This window comes from Contarinia nasturtii, unplaced genomic scaffold (assembly GCF_009176525.2).
Source record: "Contarinia nasturtii isolate CC-2019 unplaced genomic scaffold, AAFC_CNas_1.1 Cnas_scaffold_3175, whole genome shotgun sequence".
NCBI lineage: Eukaryota > Metazoa > Arthropoda > Insecta > Diptera > Cecidomyiidae > Contarinia > Contarinia nasturtii.
The window spans coordinates 383,278-404,549 of record NW_022200487.1 but is presented as its reverse complement, the minus strand read 5'-3'; the positions used below and the strand labels follow the sequence as shown (position 1 = coordinate 404,549).

The window sequence follows — 21,272 nt, the reverse complement described above, 5'->3', positions numbered from 1 at the left end:
CTTTTTAAATGTATTAACTCATTTTTTTTTCTATTTCGTGTTTTTCTGGAAAATGTAAAAAAAAATTATGAAGTGCCATTGCAATTAACTGCAAACAGCTTAGAGTGATTCATAAAAAATAATGAAAAATCTATTAAATGGCGCAACAAAAACTGTATAGTGTTAACTTATTGTTGAAACTGTGTGGGCAATTAGTCAACAAAAACGTCGGCTTGTTGTTGTTTTTTGGTGAGCTCTTGTGGGCAGTGAGGGTGCCAGGTAAATGAAACGCCAAGAAAAATTGGAAACAACATTCCACAAAAAGAAATTATAATTCAATGTAACAGGTCCAGTTTTGTTCTTTATATTATAAAGTGTTCGATTTTTATGCGTCAACACCAATTCGATTTGCAACTCTTTTTTAACAATAGTTGCACTTACATAAGTGGGCGTACAAAGTGATTGGAGCACGCTTACAAATGACATAGAGGCCAATGTCGTTTCCATTTGATTAGAATTGTCTTGTCGATAATTGCAACTATAATGTGTATATGGCATCGCAAAAAACCATGCGGTTTGTTTTTGGTGTTAAAATCGAGTACAATGTACAGGTAACGTGCGAGTAGGATGTCACAAGCTAGTTTACTAGTAAACGTAATGCGGAAGTAATTTAATTTATATATGATTGGATGCTGTTGCTGTTTAAAGCTGTGGGGTAGACACGTGGAACCAAAACTCACAGAAATCGCAAAAATAGCGGACTTCAAATTTAAAGCCTTCTTCAAATCATTCGAACAATTATTGGCCTTTTGTTTTCATTAAAATCGATTTCAGAAAAATAATTTAGTTTAATCAAACGGGTGAGGATTGAACGGATAACAAAAGAGCATCATGAAATTTTCATCGGGATTTGAGATCACTTTAATCCTCCCATGCAATTATTTATTTATTTATTAATTTAAATACTGGAACAATATATTCTCAAACAATTATTTTACAAAAGTATCCACATTAATTCTGTGATTTTTGTTGAAAGTGTGTCAAATATATAGGTGAGGTTAGAATCGAGTAATAACTGAAATCGTAAAGAACCAGGCGGCCAAATTCAGTGTCAAAAAAACTTACTTTATGTTCAATTAAGAAAATAAAATTACCAAAAAGAATTTAACATCAAGTAGCGCATTCGATGGGAAATAGTATCGTATATTCCCCATACAAATTAATTTTATCGGATCTACGAATACGACATCTGTTAAAAAAGATACCGATTTTTGTTACTACTGTTGCTTTGACAGTTGACACAGCTCAAACGAACTATACGGCTATGGCTGTATTACAGACGAACTAATACAAAATAACACACAGACTCCGATCCTGTGTATGCGTATGTATTGTAAATTTTGCACAAGCAGCTACGATTGACGACTGAGTGCAGAATTTGTAATACATACGCATACACAGAATCGGAGTCTGTGTGTTCCTTTGTATGTTTACACGAGCTGTATTAAAACACCACTAGTAACAGAAATCGGCGAGTTTTTTAGTAGATGTCGTATTGGTGGAATCGATAAAGAAAAATCTACGATATTAGCGCTCATTGAACGCACTCCTCAATCATCTTTTCCCTTTTTAAAAATAAATTGAAATAGTGTGTTTTTTATAGGTTGTGGCAAATTTTCAGTCATTAAAATATACTTTAATGTATTGCGATCGAATCTATGACATTGTATTGGCTGTGTGCATTAATTTTAAAGGATTTTAGTGTTCACAGATACATTTATTTAAAATAATAAGAATGAGTACATTAAACAATGTATTGCCCATCGTTAGCTATGACTTCCGCCCATCTTCTTGGTAGCTTGTCGATTCCGCGTCGAAAGAATTCCTCGTCTTTTGAAGCTATCCATTTTCACACTCCTTCAGGATTTCGAAACGATATCTCAGACAAGCCCATTTGCATTGATCGAAACAAGTGGTAGTCAGAAGGGGCAAGGTCTGGAGAGTACGGGGTTTGATCAAGCTCATCCCGACCAGAGTCCCCTATCTTTTTTCTTGCGATGTTTGAAATATGTCAAATTTTGAAAAATCCTTCGACTATTTCTTGTCGCAGTTTTTTTCAATTTTTCTCTCAGTACTCTGCTCAAACGTATTGGTTGTAGTCCATACTGATCCCTCGTAACAGTTTCACCCGGTTTCAGCAGCTCATTATACACCACACCACTTTAATCCCACCAAATAATGAGCATTACCGAGAAATCATCAAAATCCTGCTATGCTGTCGATTTTGATGATTGTGTGGGATTGAACCCTTATTTTTATGCCTGGGGTTATCGTAGCAGATGCCCTCTTCACTTTCAGTTACAATACGATACAAAAATTTCTTTCTTTCCTATTTTTGGAACATTGTGCCAAAATGTGAAAAAACGTCTTACAATGACTTTTGGCTTCAGTCGTGTTGCACACAATTTCTTTGGTCTTACCACATTATAAATGTCTTAAAACGATTGATTCGCATATATTTAATGCTTTTCTGATGCATTTTCATGCATCTTTACCGAATTAAAAACACCAATAGCCCATCATTCAATTTTTTTTTGGTGAGTTCACAGTTTTTCAACATATTCAACATTCTCTGTGGCGATTGAGAGGTCTCGTCTCCTGCAACATTTTATAACCTTTAGATCTATTTTCACGTTGATTAAAGTGAACAAATTGAACCAAAGGAGGGCCAGTCAGAAAAACACTTTTCCATCACTCATTTTGAATCGATCAGAAAATAATGACACTGCGTGGAAAATAAACCTTTCTGCTCTGAATTAGATTGGCAAATGTCACATGTACAAAATGCAATTGGATTCACCCATCAAGCTACACACAATTTTAAGTTACGCCATCTCTTATCAATCCTTTAAAATTAATGCACACACCCAATATTTCAATTTTTCTTTGGTCTGTATTTTGGATTTTTCAAGTCTTGGGAATGTTTTGCTGGCTTGTGTTTTTGTTTTGTTTTTATTTATTATGTTATTCCGCCTCATCACAAAACATGCTGATTTTAAACAAAGTGATCATACAACGATTTTTTATGAAAACAAAATATCTTGCGATGTCAAAAAAAACATATTCAAAACAAAAGTATTTGTTTCCCCGTGTATGCTAGGGGGTAGACATGATTCATTTGATTCACTGTGATTCCAAAGATTCACATTGTTTAGATGACATTTGAAATGTCATTTATGTGTCATGAAAGAAATATTTATTGATAAATTAAAATTATTTGTCTTCGAAAAAATGATTTCTTTTTAAATGTATTAACTCATTTTTTTTTCTATTTCGTGTTTTTCTAGTAAATTCCAAATAAAATCAACGATAATATTTAGAATTTGTTGAACGATCATGTTAGTAAAACCAAAGGTGATGCTTATTTGACATTTGAATGATTCATTTGATTCACTGTGATTCACATGATTCAAAGTTTTATAATTCGTGTCTACCCCCTAGCGTGTATGACACGTCAACTTTCTATTATATAAAAAAATGTAGGCAAAAAGAGCGTTGCATCCATGTTGATCGTCTAACACATTGGCAGAACATAAAATTACTATAATGTTTGGTGTTCAAATTTTTATTTACCTCATCAAAAGTACTTTATTCTACATTTTTGAATTACAGAAAACTAGGACCATTTTTTTTAATTGAGGACACTATGCAAAAAATGTCCGCTCGTTTCGCTCGCCCCTTTATTCTCGTAACATGAAATTTTTTTAATGCTATGGGCAGTCAACAGTTTTTGAATAGCGTCTATGAAATTGCAGCCATAGCTGAAAACTATTGACTGGTTATGAGATATGTTGTCTATCAATAAATGGACTATATTGCGCTTCTTAATATTGCTGATATTATTGAAAACTTTACAGAAAAAGATTGGAGAATCGAATTATAGATAACATAATACTAATAACATTATAAATTAGCCATGTAATTGAAAAAGAAATTAGAATAAAGTGGCGAGCGAAGCGATCCGGCTTTTTGCATAGTGTCCTCGATTTTTAAAAAAATAGTCCTCGGTTTGAGTAAGAATTGTCCTCGAAACACCCCCCCCCCCAAAAAAAAATTTTTTTTTTTTAGTTACGCTACTGGTCCTCATTTCCAAAATTGTTGAAATTTCCAATCTTAACCCTAGAAACCCTCGTCATCACCTCTGACCAAGCTCCTAAGTCCAATTTTACATTGGGAGCATTGTTTTGCTTTAAATTCATCTCATATATATTAAAGCAAAATAGAAGAAAAGACTCAGGTCATTTGCGTTGATTTAAAAAAAATGACCGAAATATTAAAAGAATTTCGAATGGCAATAACATTTGATATTGAAGTAACTAAGTGGCATAAAACATCTGGACTTGAGAGCAAAATAAGGAAAAAAAGATTAATCATTTTGGGTTAAACATGAGAACTTCTATTTTCTATATCTTATGAGATAAAAAAATATTTTGTTTGTGAGATGCTTCACTCCACATATTTTGTTTCAAATCAAATGAAAAAAACGAAATTAATCTTCTGTTAACATTTCATTAGTACTCTTTCTTATCCTCTGAAAATGAAAGGCAATAAATTTGTGTTTATGAGAAAAATACCGTATGAAATGAAACTAACAATGAAGGTTTTGGGAGATTCACAATAGAATAAGCCAAAATATGAAATTCATGAGTTTTATTTGAGGTGAGAATTTCTGCTCAACAAATACTGTGAATGAATATGTTCCAAAAAAGTAATTTTATTAATTACTTTTACTTTTTATAAATATAATATAAAATAATAATAATATTTTTGATTCGAAAGATAGAAAGTATTTTGCAGGTCAATGAACGTCTCCACTTGTGTGAGCTGTAAGTGTGGAGTTCAAGGTTATAAAAGTATTCTTTCCGTCTTATATATCGAAACAATATATTGATGTGTAAGATCGACTATTAAAATTGATTAATGATATCAATAACGTTTTTCATAATAATTGATGAATGGACGAATAGTTTTAAACATTTTTTTCAATCACTAGAGAGTTAAATTTTGGATGTGAGGATCAACAGATATGAGATAATGAGGAGTGGCACTTGTCAAAGTACCCAACTCAATGATAATAGAAATGCGGCAATAAAAATCGGGTCAGCCATCATATATGATTGTCTATAGACAAATAAATACCTAACAGACATGTGTCCTGTGCCAGAATTCTCATATTATTATCTCACAGAAAATATATTCAAAATCTGATTTTACTGTACGATTGGGGGCTGCGAGGATCTTAAGAATATTTTTAATGGCATCTGTTCTTCTATGTTTAGTTGTATATTTTAACCATTTAAAATACATATTATGCCTAAAACATGATTGAGTGAGCTTTTACTTTTCCGCACACCTAGTGTAGGAAAGTTATTGTATTAGGCCAAAAAATTAAAGTCACCCCAAAACATTTTTTCTGTGCATATTTCATGTACAAAACACGATTAGGAGCTATTTTGGGGCATATTAATGTTACACGCTGTGTAGCATGTGCGGTGTGTCCTGTGTCCTTCCCGCAAAACTGTTATATTTTGCATGATAGCTCAGCACACATAAAAAATATTCAAAATCTGATTTTACTGGATGATTGAGGACTGCATGGAGTACATCTGGTCAAATTTTTGGCCGACATTGGTTAACCGCTTTGGTTTTTCCACGATAACATTTTCTCTAGAGACGGTATTCAAAATCTGATTCTACTACTGACTCTCTGACTTTACGAGATGATTTCGGACTACGAGAAATATACCTGGTAAATTTTCAGCGAAATTGGTCGATCGGTGTAAAACTTAGACTCTGAAGAGGCACTTATGAGAAAAAAACCTCCAACTGATATTCTTTCAATTTGAACGCTGAAAGAATGTGTGGTGGGGGAAAAATTGATTTTTGTATGAGAGGCAATCACAAAGGCATGGTTGTGGTACCGTACTAATGTGAAAAAAATAACATTCTGAAAGTTTGTATATATAAAATGTTAGCCCTCTATTAGGGTCACATACTATGGAACTATGGGCAAATTTTGTGAGACTGTGTTCGGGAGACGGTAAAAAAAATCAGGGGTTGAGGGGTTATGACCCCTCACCCCGCTAGGGGTGGGGGAGTTGGAGGACATGGAGGACCATTTTAGCTACTTTTTGAATAGGAAGTGCATCAAAACATGATTTTATTGCAAAATAAATGTCAGATTCGGTTTTATCTTGCCAAAAAAAAACCAGAAACACATTTTCAGTGATAAATATTGGGTGTGCCAATTAATTTTAAAGGATTGATAAGAGATGTCGTAACTCTCACTGTAACGCATCGGACCATACCATAACCATATTCACGTGAAAGTCACGTCATTCGAAACTAGTTTTCAAGATGTTTTATTTTGTCAAAGTGTAAACAACATATTTTTTTTTCGCTTAAAATCATGTCAGCCTACGTGCCAAAAAAACAGCATTTGCGGGAAGTTTTACTTTTCTTCTTTAGTTCGAAGAGAAGTGCTGCTGAAAGTCATCGTTTGATCTCAGATACTTACGGTGATCATATTCTATCGATTTCAACCTGTGAGTATTGGTTTCGACACTTTAAAAGTGGCAATTTCGACGTGGAAGACAAAGAACGGCCAGGTCAGCCAAAAAAGTTTGAAGTTGCAGATTTGCAAGCATTACTCGATGAAAATGCATGTCGAACGAAAGAAGAACTTGCAATGGAGTTGAATGTCGACCGAAGAACCATTTCTGTGCGTTTGCATGCAATGGGAAAGATTCGAAAGTTGGGAAAATCAATTGAGAGCACGAATCACAGCATGCAAACAACATCTTGCCGAGCACAAAAAACATAGTTTTTTGAGTCGAATTGTTACTGGCGATGAAAAGTGGGTCAAAACGTAAAGGAGCGTATGTTGATCCAGGCCAACCAGGACCGTTGCAGCCAAAACGAGACATTCATTGCCAGAAGTCATGCTGTGCATTTGGTGGGATCAGAAGGATATCGTGTATTATGAGCTGCTAAAACAAGGTGCAACGGTTACAGATGAACGCTATCGACAACAATTGAACAAATCGGCGCATGCATTGAACGAAAAATGGCCGTTGGTAGCGAGAAAACACCATCGAGTTTTGTTTCACGACGAAAATGCTAAGCCACATCGAGCACACATCGTCAAACAAAATATAGAGGCGTTCGGTTGGGATCGGCTTGATCAACCCCCGTACTCTCCAGACCTTGCCCCTTCTGACTACCACTTGTTTCGATCAATGCAAATGGGCTTGTTTGAGATATCGTTTCGAAATACTGAAGGAGTGCGAAAATGGATCGATGAATGGATAGCGTCAAAAGATGAGGAATTCTTTCGACGCGGAATCGACAAGTTACCAAGAAGATGGGCGGAAGTCATATCTAACGATGGGCAATACATTGGTTAAAAAATATTGTACAGTTGTTTTTAAATAAATGTATCTTTTCACACAAAAATCCTTTAAAATTAATTGGCACACCCAATAAAAAAAATATTTTGTTGAACAATACACTCAATTTTGGTTTTATGTGAAAAACGGTTTTTTGAAGATTATGAATGGGACTGTTTCCTGACCAAAGAAACCGAACATACCTCCGTGATCTGGGGACCGAGCCCGTACATATCTGGTAGGTCATTTGGCTCGCAACAAGCCACTCACCCACAGTGTAAAATCAAAAATAAATTTTGCTGATTAATCGTAATTTATTTTTTTCCATGATTTAATCAGTGGACAAATATGCTTGAGAAATCCCACTTGCCTAATTACAGTTAAGTGAATCGATAAATATTCACATCAATCCGGAACAATTATTAGAATACGGAATGCGAAACCAGTACATCAAATTTGTGAGAGTCTTTTGAAAAACACAGCAGTAGCATCTAGCGAAGTTTTTCTATAAGGAAATCAATAATAATGCCAACCAACTGTGTGTCACTCACTAATTTTATAAATAAACATAATATTTTTGAACGAGATCCGACACAACGCGTATTTATTACACACACATACATTTGTAGTTTATTTCTATCCCAGACATATCACGCTTTGTGCTGACTTCAGCAGATTATTTGCCTCGTCGTTCACAAAGACGTTATATATTGAAGTTGTGAAAAGAAAAAAAATCTTAGAAATTCGCACACTCGGTCTTTTCTTCAAACGCGTTGTGCGGGTGCACAACATGCAATTTTCTCCTTCCTCTTTGTTTTCCAGTTTTGTTTGTATGTGACATTTTCATGGTCAAAATGACCGTAAATCAGATTTCCTCTGTTTGATTGTAATTGGTTTGAACAATTCTACAATGCCCATTATTATTTTAAAGATGAAATACATGTGATTGTGTGTCATCGTTTTCTAATTCCAAAATGAGAAAATAGATATAAGTTATAGCAGACAATTCCAAATGTGATAAAAAATCGTGCGCGTATTCAAATCGTTTCATACGATTCATTTTAATTTACTGAGCATATTTAAACAAAAGAGAGATCGTAAAATGTTTAGGCTTTTGTTTCATACGATTCGATTTTAATAGAGAGCTTGTTAACAAACACAAGGAGATGAGTTTTTGTGTTGAAATTTTTTGTTCAGATTACTTTGGAATAAATGATTCATTTTGATTTAAATGGATTTCTGGTGTCTGTTGACTGTTTCCGCTGTCAATTCATTACATTCATTGATATGAATAGTTTGTTCGGTTATTAATTCACATGTGATAACAGTCTGACACATGGAGATGTATGCTTAAATCGTGGAGAGTGATAAATGAAAACAGCAAAACACGTTCTTCAATATTGAGAAGGCCAAATCAACTTGAGTTTTATCGTTTTCAAACGATCGTATTTTTATTCTGATTGATTGAGTGCATTTAATCATCCTGTTGTATTACACGTTTCTAAATCGAATGTCAAATTATCAGATTTATTCATTGAGATTGCTCATGAAATAATATATAATGTCACAAACTTTAGTTCTCCGCTTTTATTTGCCATTAGAAAGATAGTGAAAGTACATTCAATTACAGATTTTTGCGCGCCCTACACCAAACCAATCGTGTTGTGGATTGAGATAACAGCCATTTGACAACAAAATGAAAGGCACTTATATCAGTGTTCCTTATCTAAAATGATGTGACAAGCTCAATCTACGTACATTTTGTAAATGGAAACTTCGTTCGTAAAACTCAACAAATGCTGGAATGATCTTTGATGCAAATGAACTTTAACAGGCAAATGAACTGAATTTTATGAAGTATTTAGAAATATCTGTAGTCCAGAACTTAATCATTAATATAACTTTTTAGAAGACAATTTAATTGTAACAGTAAATATGTTAATTTCCAACTCATTGAGAGAAAGTTGAATAAGATCACATTAAGAAAGGAAACAAAATTCGATTCCAAAAATTGATTGAGATTGAGTGTGAGAATTTCTAAACAGAATATGTTTAAACTATGAATATCAGAGTTAAAATTGAGATGAAAATGAAAAATCATTTAAATACATATCTCGTTCATGTTTTGCTCACAAGATTCCAAATTTACTCTTATCTGTAGACATTTTTTTCTACTATTCTTACGAGTGGCGTCTCTCTTCCGATATTTCTCTCATGAATTTACAAATAAAAAAAAAACGTATGTACAGTGCAAAATTGAAGCATAAATGACCTTGCATGTTGAACTTCTGATTGATGAACGAAAAATGGTTGTTGATCGTATTAAAATGATTTATTTTCACAGCGTACAATTCAGTTTATACTATGAATGTGCCAAAACGCACGTCGATCTTAAGAAGATAAACCTGTGTATATTACACAATGTGTAAACGATATAGATCCCGCACAATTTAAACAACACCGACTGCGAGAAAAAAATATACAAACGAAAAAGACCAGATGAGATAATTTGCCGGTTTTATGACCAAGCAACAATACTTTATTCATAGCAAATTCAAATACATATTGCATTATCTTATCGCATGGCGTTTGAGTTAAATCAATAATAACGGTTCGCATTTGTTTCACTTAATCGTTCTATATGATTTTGTTTGGATTTCTAGAGACATTCATTTATTATATGTATGTTATGATTATACGAATGAAGCAAAGTATTATTCTCGTTGATTTGATGGATTTCACAAACACTTCAAACAACTTATCAAATGTAATATATTTTGATAAAATGTGCCGACCATATTTCGATTATTTAAAATCCAGTGCTTAAAAAGGTCGGCCGAGAAGTTGACAGCGGTAATTTTTAAACTTTATGATAAAAGGTATCATTTTTGATTGTCATGTCGCCTGTCCACTTATATTTATTTCGAACAAAATATTTAATGGTAGATCAAGTTCAAGATCATTGCCAAAACACACTGAGCGCTAGTGTGTCACATCGTGATGGAAGTGCGTCGTTGAACGAAAAAAACATGGAGCAAATACAAGTCAATCATTTAATGTCACTCAAAACAGCACCATACAATACAAACCAAAAGAAGAGTCAAAACCGAACCAAATTCATATGTACTTTCAGCGAATATGTAATGAGAGAAGTGAAACGTGTGAATACACATATATCGGCAATCGGTTGAATCAGCAAATTATTCAACGTGTGTACAGGTTAGTAGTATATTGCCATTACTTGTGCTCATTATTATTATTATTCCATTTTTTTCATACGAACAATAATATCAAATTTATACAGGAACAAAAAAAAACTCCATTTTAATGTGGTCATCGATTTCTTGGTATTGACTGCTTTTGAAATTCAATTGAATTTTATTTTATATTAAAAATAATCCTATATAATTTAGAAGTGTAATAGTAATATAAAAAAATATGGATCAACACGATTGAAATTTTTTGGAAAAAGTGGATATTTGAATAATGTGAGAATTTTGTTGTGGCCAAAAATTTTGGATACTCTATCAAAGCTCAAATCAACTGTACGTTAAGCAGAAAAATACCGTATATTTTTGTTAAGTTTACTTTGTTTCAGCATGTGTATATGATTATGGTGCCAAATAGTCGAATTTTTCTGTTTACTTATTCGTCCGCAACATATGCAAACACAAGACACATTTCAAAATTCTTTTCTTTGTAAAATGTATAAAATTAAGAAGTTGAATTGAAAATAACTTTCAATTTCAAACAAATCTACGCTGCTATACGAAAGATATATTACAGAAAATGTAAACAGTGACATCAAGAAAAGACTATTTGTTCAAATGCATTTCATCGCAATGATGGAAAAAATTACGAGGTTTTTTTTAAATAACTTCCAATGCAAACGGCCATGAAAGTTTGCAAACTCAATTGAATTGTATGCATACAATGTCAGTTTGAGTGAGCGGTATGAATTAAAGAAACATTTTTTTTTAAATTTCATTCATCGCTCCAAAAATTTAACGCATTATGTTTATTATATCAGCAAAATTAAATTTTGAAACATGAGTGAAAAAACGAATATCGATGTTAAAACGTCAGTTGGAATTAAATTGACTGCGGGAAAAAGTCTTTAAAAACGAAACATTCAATCAATAAATGTTTTTTGTGCATAGAATTGTGGTAAGACAACAAAAGACACATGGAAAGGTATTTGCTTTTTTCTACCAAAATTCAAGTCATTATTACTGGTGCGGTGCTGAAAGTTTGCATGTGATCACGATTCAGCGTGCGCCAAACACAACTTCGTATGTGTAGACGATACGTTTACTTATTAATATTTTATAATCGTCAAACAAATACACGCATAAATTGTCTACCGGCAAATTGAATTATTATATTCAAAAATAAACGAGTGTGGTAAACGAACACAATCTCAATTTATTTATCGAGATGGCAACAGAAAAAAATAGCTAAATCGAAAAGAGTGAATCTTTATCTTCCTCTCTCTTTAAATAAAATGATTCTGACACAGTATATGAAATGAGCGCGAATATTTGCGTACTCGTCGCCTGCGACTTTATTTATAATACACAAATTTTGGATCGTGACGTCATGAATTATGATATACAACACGGTCCATACACAGGCACTGAATTTACAAAAAAAAATTGTTGACGCACATATATTTTCAAATGATTGGTTTGCCCTGTTGCCTTCGGCACATAAAGTTTACGAAAAACATATTTATAAATACTTTTCTTATCTCTCTTTGAAAACTTAGTCGGTGGTCAATGACCATTGCATATGAAATAAACGGCCCAAACAAACTATTGACATCATTGATTTTAGCACATGATTGAGATAAAAAAATACAAATGCAAAAATGCACATATCCAAAAAAATTACACTTTTTTAGCCACTTATGATAGATAATAAAATAATTGATACTGATGACTGATGAAACCGTCTTTTAAGAAATCCAAAAAAAAAGAAACATGTGAATGACCGTAGATCATAAATACAACAATTAGTTTTGTTTTACAATTACACTATAATTTACGCGTAGATATTTCGGTACATGAACAACGTATGGTAACATTTAGTAAATGTGTGTAAAATGTGTCAACTCCTAGTAAAAATACAATCTAACACATAAATTTACCTTTCAAATCAATCGAAGTATAAGGTTTTTACGAAAAATTATATTAATTTGTATTGAATTGTTTTATCCTTTTCTCACTTATTGACCACGTTTCATACAGTCACTTTTTTCACTCTTTCTATTAACACTCCACTATATTATCGGGAACATTACCGTTTATCGTTAATAGTTTTGTTCTCCATTGTTTCGCACATTTTTATATGAATGAACTAGCTATTATATCGCGTCGTTGGCTCGTATCGCACCTGACTTCTCAATCCATGTGTAATGAATGAATTTGAATAAGTTGGTATCGTTGTCTGTTTCTGTGCGCGTTCGAATTATGTCTCATTTCTGTGCTCTTCTCCGAGTTCTATTTATCTTCTTTGAAACAAAAAATAATTTCTGTGGCATAAAGTGCAATTTGCAAACATACAGACAAGCAAAAACCAGTTAAGAAAAACTGTTGACCACAAGTTAAGAGCCAATAAATTCACTTGGGTATTTTCTGCGAAGTATTAATTTCTTTCGATTTATTTCAACACTCATTCGAATTTTTGTAAATTTTTCTTTGATAAATTAAGTTCTTAATTTATCTAGAATCCATTTAATGACAAAAAATATGGCAAATGTTCTTGTTTTTAAAATAAATGAAGAACTTGTTCCACGTTTTAACAATTACATGTGTTTAAAAATCGCAGAAAATTTTAAAAAAAATGTGTCTAAGTATGAGGATAAAAAGTGTTCGCAAGATGAAAAGAGACACAATGAAGCACAAAAGAACGTACGTTCAGTCTGAACAACGCGCAAAAACCAACTGAATCAAATTCAAATTTTTGAAAGCCGACAAGCAACACACTGCATGCCGTTTGTGTCGCGTGTATTCCGTTCGAAATACGCGAGGAGTGTGCGGTTTTCATCGTTCACTTGCGAATACGCGTTTTCTGACTCTCCTACAATATTTTTTCAAATGTATAACAGCTGCGAAGCATAGAAAGAAAGAGGTACAGAGAACAAGAACAGTGCTGTTATCACAGCACCAACTTTTTCGGATTCCCAATACCTGTGATATGAATATGTATGTGAAGCATATGACTATTGAACTAGATTTCCACTTTAATTTATTTCGAATATGATCAACATTTCTATATATTTAAAAGTAATTTTTTCTTCAAAAATTGTGGAAAATAATAAAATAAAAAATGCTTTTTACAATAATTAAAAAAAAAAAACGAATAAAGAAATGAACTTTCACGATCACTTGAGTGAAACTCTCACATTTTCTGGGGATTTTCTGGTATTTTGACTCGACCGAAATTATTCGTCGAAGTTAAAAAAAATCATTACGTTCTTCCAATTTAAAAGTAATAATTATTATCAACATCGCATTAAAAACAACTAAAAAAAAATTAAATTATTGGAAATGAATTCAAACCAAACTTATTAAAAGGAATCATCGTGAAAAGATCACTTCTCATAATACATAATTTTAATTGAAGTATTAAATATTGATTGGTTGGTTGATAATTCTATTGTTTGAATAAATTGGTAATTGAATAAAAGAGTTTTTCCATTTAAATGGATGAAAAAAGAATGGAATTATTTGGTCACAAATAAAATGTGTCTTAATATGAAATAATATGGGTTATTTATCAATTCAATATAAATATTGAATCGCATCGCTCGTATATACTGTTCAATGATGTTGCTTCAGTGTTGCCAATTACACAGTATGTTACGCAACTACCGGCTAACTAGATTTGAGTTTAAATAAAATAAGAGTGTTTGTAATGTCATCGTGAGCGTTTGTATTCGCACAATGACAGAAGTACAAAAAGCTGACAGTTTAAAAATGCCATTGCTATAGAAAAGGCACACATTTGCCCATACGAATCTTTAAACGAAAAAATACAAATCAAACATTAGTAATCAAAACAATTAACAAAAATTCACGCTTTGGACAACATCGAATAGAATTCAGTTTATCTGTGAGGAAGAAAGTTTTTTGTTAATTTGTGTGTCAGAATAAAACTTCAATACTAGGGAACATAACCAAAGAAAAAAGTAGAGAATTGTGCATAAATTAGTATTCGATCAATTGCAATATAATTACATTTTCTTTATTTTGAACAGAAAAAAATAAGCGATGAGTCCGTCCGCTACCAAAATAAGCAAGCGTAAAGCCGCTGATTTGATAGCACCATCTGCAAAAGCAAGGAAAAATGAAGCAATGCAACGTAAGTATGGAAAAAATAAGTTGTATTAAAAAAATTTTGTTATGATATTTTTCTCATTTTCTTTCAGGCACAATCAAACCAAATACACGTAATGAAATAGTAAAGCGACTAGATCAAATTGGAAATTTATTAGTTTGCGGCCAGAATGAAGTTGGCCAACTTGGATTGGGCGAAGATGTAACCGAAAAAACTCGTCCCGCACTCTTGGCCGATAGTTTGAAGTCAAAAGTTGTCGATATTTCTGCCGGTGGAATGCATAGTAAGTAAAAAATGTCAAATTCAATATAATTAATCAAATAAGTTGTAAAATTTAATAATATAAATTTGATTTTATAACTAGGTTTGTATTTAACGGTAAATGGTGAAGTCTGGTCATTTGGCTGTAAGTACAATTCGATTCGATTTATAAATTAAAATATTATCCACTATGGAAGAATTGCTATCCATTCTTTTATTTATTTTTCCATTGTGTTCAATTAAATATTTATTAATTTCCATTATTCTTTCCTGATTCACTCCTAGGTAATGACGAAGGAGCACTTGGTCGTGATACAACCGCAGAAGGTTCAGAATATGAAGTGCAAAAAGTCGATTTGCCAAAAGATTGTATTCGTATTACTGCCGGTGATTCACATTCAGCATTCTTGTTAAGCGATGGACGTGTATATGCAAGTGGCTCTTTTCGGGACTCACACGGTACTATGGAGTTTTCATGATATATTTAATTTAATTTAATTTATGATAGAATAAAACCAGAATTTTCTTTTTATAATAAATTTCAAGGCACTATGGGATTAAACATGGTTGGTAAGCAACAACTTCCAGTCGAAGTTGTGCCAGGTAAGTGTAAAGTGTTGGCAGCTTCGTAACTATTCTCGAAAATGATTCATCCTGAATGATGTGGCGAGATCTTTGCTTGGAAAGTAATTCAAGATTGATTCAAGTCCATCTATATCATACATGTTCCATATCATTTTTTGGAATCTTTGCGAAATTTTCAAGTGAAAAAATATCTCATTTATACGCATATGCATATTGAATCTTTGTTTCAATAGCGTTGTAACATTTAATTTCCAATAAATCGTTTTTAAAAGCAAAACACATTTGAATTAACACTTAGGCGAAGAATTTGTCAACATACAATCGGGAGCTGATCACTTGGTGATGCTATCGATACATGGAAAAGTTTTCACAGTAGGGTGTGGCGAACAAGGACAATTGGGTAATGAACATTTACATCATACAATCATTACAATTATCAACAAATGTTGATGCTAAAATTTCAACGACAAATTTCAGTACTATTAGGCCGCGTTTCATTTCGAAATCATTTTAGGCCGCGTTTCATTTCGATCATCATCTGGAAAAACACGACGGGGAAAGAGCCAACTATTAGAACCGGGTCTTGTCACCGCACCAAAGATTAACTTCATCGATGCCATTTGGGCAACAACATACTGTATATATCCTTTTCATGATATATTTAATTTATAATAAAATAATTTCTTTTTTTTTAAATAAATTTCAAGGCACATTCATCCGAACGCGTTCAAACCAAACGGTTTATGGTTTTGGTCTGAACAATTATAATCAAATTGGTATTGTCCAGAAAAATTCGGAAACCATTTTTGCACCAAAAAAGACGCCATTTGAAAATGTCAAGGAAATTACAGGTAAAATAAATTTGTTTTTTATTTTTATTGACTTGTGACAAATTTCGTCGCTGATTTCGCAATTAGGAGGACAGCATCATACGCTTGTTCTAACAAATGACAACAAATGCTATGCAATTGGCCGGACAACTTATGGACGGTGTGGTGTAGGCGACACAACCGAAGAAGTCATTGATAAATTAACACCAATCAATACTTTGGACAAATTGGATGTAGTACAGTTAGAGTGTGGTGAAAGTTGTTCATTTGCTATCAGTGCAGATGGAAAAGTGTACAGTTGGGGCTTTGGCTCAAGTCAACAGCTCGGCCTTGGTTCAGATGATGATCAACTAATTCCAACCAAACTGACTGGCGCTCAAGTTAAAGATAGGCAAGTCATCAATGTTTCATCCGGGGGCCAACATACTCTTTTTATTGCTGCTGACAAGGCACAGAAATGAATGTGAATGTAGTTCATTTCACACAGATTTTTATAAATTTCAAATCTGTACAAAATCGTGTTATTATTATTATTTTTTTTAAAGTATGCATATATTTCGCAATTTTTTAACATTGGGATTATTAATATTACTATAAATTAATGATTACCATAATAGCTGTGCAAGGGCTCAAAGTTTCGCAATATGTAAAATATCATTTCTATTTGCATGTAAAAATACAGCTAAATTTCGGAATGCGAAGTTTATATATATTGGAGTAGTTAATTAATTAGAAATGAGAAAATTAAAAAAAAAATCAATATTTTTGCAATAAACAGTGAACTAAAATGAAACAATTAAATTTTTAACGTAGTTTCGGAACTTATTTCAGCGTTTTGAATTTGGCAGCACTGTATAAATTATACACTGTATAATTTACGTTGTCTCATATCGTCTTCCGATAGGGACGAAAATTCAAATTTTCAAACAGTTTTTTTAGATGCGATGTTTGGTTTTCATTTTGACATTCGGTTGGAATCTTTCAATTGATCTTGATGTGAAAGCATAATACACTAATTATTTTTGCAGGCATTGATACATTGTAAACAAAGTTTTTTCATAAGATAAATAACTAGTATTAGATTTTTTTGTGAAAATTTATTGTGTGTTTTTGTATTTTAAAATCAAAGAAAGTTCTAACAAACTCGCGCAAAATGCAGCAACCACGAGAGAAAAGACGTTGTAGTGTAAGTAATCAATGGCTTTAAATGCAACAAAATGTTCCATAATCAACACATATTTTATGTCTTATGTAACATTTTAGATTTTGAAAAAACGTCGTTCACGCAGTTTAAGTCCAAAAAGTCCACAGAGAGAACACGCAGCTCGTAGAGCGTCGCGTCGTATTAGTTTCTCGGGCAAGCACAATGTTCGGTAAGTTTTATAGAAATCACTTTTCTATATGTTTTATATGCCATCAACCCACTATTTTTTTATTATCAAACATGTCAGCGAATTTTTCACAAACGAAAACGCAGCAATAGTATGGGGTGAAACTTACGATGTCTCAACCGAAAAACATATTCTAAGCAATGAACAAATAACATTGCAGTCAACACATTCAAGTTCGATATCTTCAACATTGCATACGACAAGAAATGAATCAGCTGCAATGGATATTTCAAATATAATACCAACAACACAGGCACATGAAGATAAGAAAGCAGATCAAAGCAATAGCAGGCCACCTATTCTGCAAACAAATCAAACGTATACGGAGGATCAAAAAGAGAATATAATGGTGACAAATGATACCGATATGCCATCAGTGCCGGCGCTGCCATCAGAACCATTATTCAAACTGCCACCGACTAGATCGAATGTTTTAACGCAATCAAAAAAGCCAAGTATGTTCAATTTTGTTCGTAAGCCCGACACGAGTAAAACAATGGCAACAACAGAGAAAACAAATTGTTCCTATACAATGGACATTTCAGGCATAGAACCTACGTTTTCAAATGAAACACAGCCTCGACAGAAGCAATCTAGTAATCAGTATAGAAATTGGCTTAAAGAGAATAATTTCATTGCCAAACCCAAAAGCGAAACAGATTACCGACGGCAAACGGTGAATCAGGTAATTGACATGCAATTTGATCAGACTCAAACAATGACAATTGTTTCGCCTGTTGCCGGGACAAACAACGAAGCGGAATTATTGATTTCACGAAAAGCAATTAATGAATCAATTGAAATGTCGATTGATGCTTTGTCCCGTTCACCAATTGCACTACAATCATCACGACGTGAAACCGTAAATCACATTCAAGACATGCAATTGGATACAAGCGAGTTAGTGGATTCTCCAATCATACAACAAGGGAATGTTTTGACAAATCTATCAAGCAAACGTGACTCCATTCATGTACCATCCGAAATGTCAATTGAAAAACAGAATCAATCGGATATGTCAATTGAACTAATACCATCTGAAATGAAATGTCAGTCAAAGAACAATCGGCAAACCACTCATCGAGTGCAGGACATTTCATTAGATACACCAACATTTGGAATGAATCCGCGTCAATTCACAGATCATAAATTAAAAGATATGTCATTGGATATGATTCAAATGAATGAAATGAATGGAAAGTCTCTGTTTGTTCAATCAGGAAATTTGAATTGTAAAATACCATTATCAAATCGAATTACAATAAATGAGCCGAAAGACATGTCATTTGATTCAACGACCAAAACTGACACACGCACAAACAACAATAGAACTATTCTTTGCGATATGTCAATGGAGCTACAATATACTCAACCATGTAAACAGCCATCACAGTCACGAAAATCAGTCATTTGTAAATCTCCGAGTAAAAATTGTACAAATATATTTGATCAAAGCGGATCATTTGAGTTAACAAAAGGAATTGAGCAAAATTCAATGTACCTATCGTATCATCCAATTCATTCAACTAAACTGTGTGATATAAATTCTAGTGAATTTACCGAGATTGATTTTGATAGTTCTGGTCAAATCGATAGAATTGACAATAATACGATTCGTTCTAGTTCCGATATCGAAGAAACATTTATTGAAGAGAAAAAGAAAGAATTTCAAATTCATATCCAGCCCAAGCAGGTTCAAATATTCAATCATACAAAGGAAACTCATGAAGCATGTGATTTGGACATCAGTGAAAATTCACCGATACCAACGGCCAAGAAGTATAATCTGTTCCATTTCTTCGATTCTTTTTCAATTCTGTTCCATTACTTATTGATTAATTTCCATTTTTTCCATTTTTTTCTTCTGATCTTCCCTAGGTATAATCTGAATAAGACTCCATTTTACTTTCGGAATGATCCGGTTTTGGTAAATATGCTTGGAAGTGATTCATCATCACTCGATATAACTAACAACAGTAAAGAAATTGAAGAAAAACTCGATATCAATCGACAACCCACATCAATTGATGAAACGAATACGCAACCAATTGAAATAAGTGATACTTCAATTGAATATATTTCGGAAAAACCAGCAGACACGTTAACTGTTGAAACCCGAAGAAAAACCAATTTTCATGAAACATCAATGGTACTTGAACCACTAATTATTGATTGTTTTACGATTATTTTAAATTTTATTCTTTTATTTTGTGATTCTCCCCTTAGGTACTTGAACCAATCGAAATAAAAGGTGTTAATAATTTTATGACACAATCTATTCTCCAAATTACACCGATGAAAATTGATGACTCGTTTGAAAATAAGCTGCCACAACGACCCGAAGAATATAGACGACATACCTACATTAGTAACGAACCAATTGCTATTGATGATTTTTCTTTGGGACATAAAAATCAATCAAATGCTCTGGAAGAATCGAAGCTTACATTTATCGAAGACGATGATGAAGATGATGACGATGATCAAATTTGTAACACAAAACTTGCTTTGGCCACATCATTGGAAAGTTATGAAGTTGAGGACTTTGTCGAGCGGAAGTGTGCATCATTTGCTACAAACAAAAGTTACAACCTGAGCAAATTGAGCCTGCAAAGTGAAATCAGTTTGGCAAATATACAAACCGGAAAAATATATTCAGTGAACGAAACAAAAGAAATCCATCCAACTGAATCGATACCAAAATTGTCTGATACATTTAAAAATGATGAATTGAATGCGTTCAAAAAATCAAATCGATTGCGGCACAGTAACGTATTTGAAGCAAATGCATTTACAGATGGAAAACAAAGTGAGTCAAGTGCTCTGGATGAGATTTCCACTAAAAATATTTCAAACAAACCAGTTGCCATAGATGAAAGACCATTGAAACAAATTTCAATGGCACCGGTGCACAATTCAAGTAAAATTCAACCCAGATATAGTATTGGATCAAATACATCGACAAACGAAACATCTTATTTAACAAAATCATCTGCAGATAAACCGCTAAGCGAAATAAAACTAAACTTTTCTGGTTATGAAAAATTGATTGGGCTGGCTACAATACAAGATATCGTTGATAATTTTTGTAATCGCATGGATCAAATAAATCAAAAAGCAAAACATCAAGAAGAACAACGACAAAAATATGTACATGCTGGAACAGCTATGGTTGATCAACTCAACAACATGAACGATGAAGAGCTAGTATCACAGAATATTGAAGCACCGTCGTGGTCATTTTTGTTCAACAACAAAATAAAATGGGAAGAGTAAGTAAGAATGAACCAATTGATTATGGGAATATTGCAAAATTGTCGAATCATTCATTTTCCATTTACGATTTCAGTGAACAACAAAAAGCAGAATTGAATCGTCAATGGGAAGAGCGCAAGGTTTGCTCACTTAAAAATTACTATTCCATTACAGACCCATTA

General features: G+C 32.9%; 2 protein-coding genes across 8 annotated transcripts in view; one reads left to right on the top strand and one right to left on the bottom strand.

Moving 5' to 3' along the window:
* LOC116349953 (A disintegrin and metalloproteinase with thrombospondin motifs 9) overlaps positions 1–13,283 on the bottom strand; it is a 75,427-nt gene extending 62,144 nt beyond the window's left edge. For 2 of the 4 annotated variants that reach the window (XM_031781637.1, XM_031781640.1), the window contains exon 1: positions 12,577–13,283. The gene's annotated coding sequence lies outside the window, so the exon portion shown is untranslated. The remainder of the gene's footprint in view (positions 1–12,576) is intronic. The other 2 variants (XM_031781636.1, XM_031781638.1) reach the window with 1 other exon arrangement.
* Positions 13,284–14,381: 1,098 nt separating this feature from the next.
* Positions 14,382–17,200, top strand: LOC116349954 (regulator of chromosome condensation-like). 4 transcript variants are annotated; one of them, XM_031781644.1, is made up of 10 exons: positions 14,382–14,619; positions 14,689–14,792; positions 14,860–15,051; positions 15,133–15,174; positions 15,315–15,488; positions 15,576–15,632; positions 15,988–16,014; positions 16,129–16,251; positions 16,322–16,465; positions 16,532–17,200. In XM_031781644.1, exons 2-10 carry the CDS (start codon positions 14,702–14,704, stop codon positions 16,903–16,905), a joined length of 1,224 nt encoding a protein of 407 aa, XP_031637504.1. In that variant the 5' UTR covers positions 14,382–14,619; positions 14,689–14,701; the 3' UTR covers positions 16,906–17,200. The 4 variants fall into 4 exon arrangements, with proteins under 4 accessions (XP_031637504.1, XP_031637502.1, XP_031637503.1 ...); XM_031781642.1 differs by having other exon boundaries at positions 14,383–14,629; positions 15,913–16,014; positions 16,532–17,196; XM_031781643.1 differs by having other exon boundaries at positions 14,383–14,543; positions 15,913–16,014; positions 16,532–17,195.
* Positions 17,201–21,272: the final 4,072 nt, after the last annotated feature.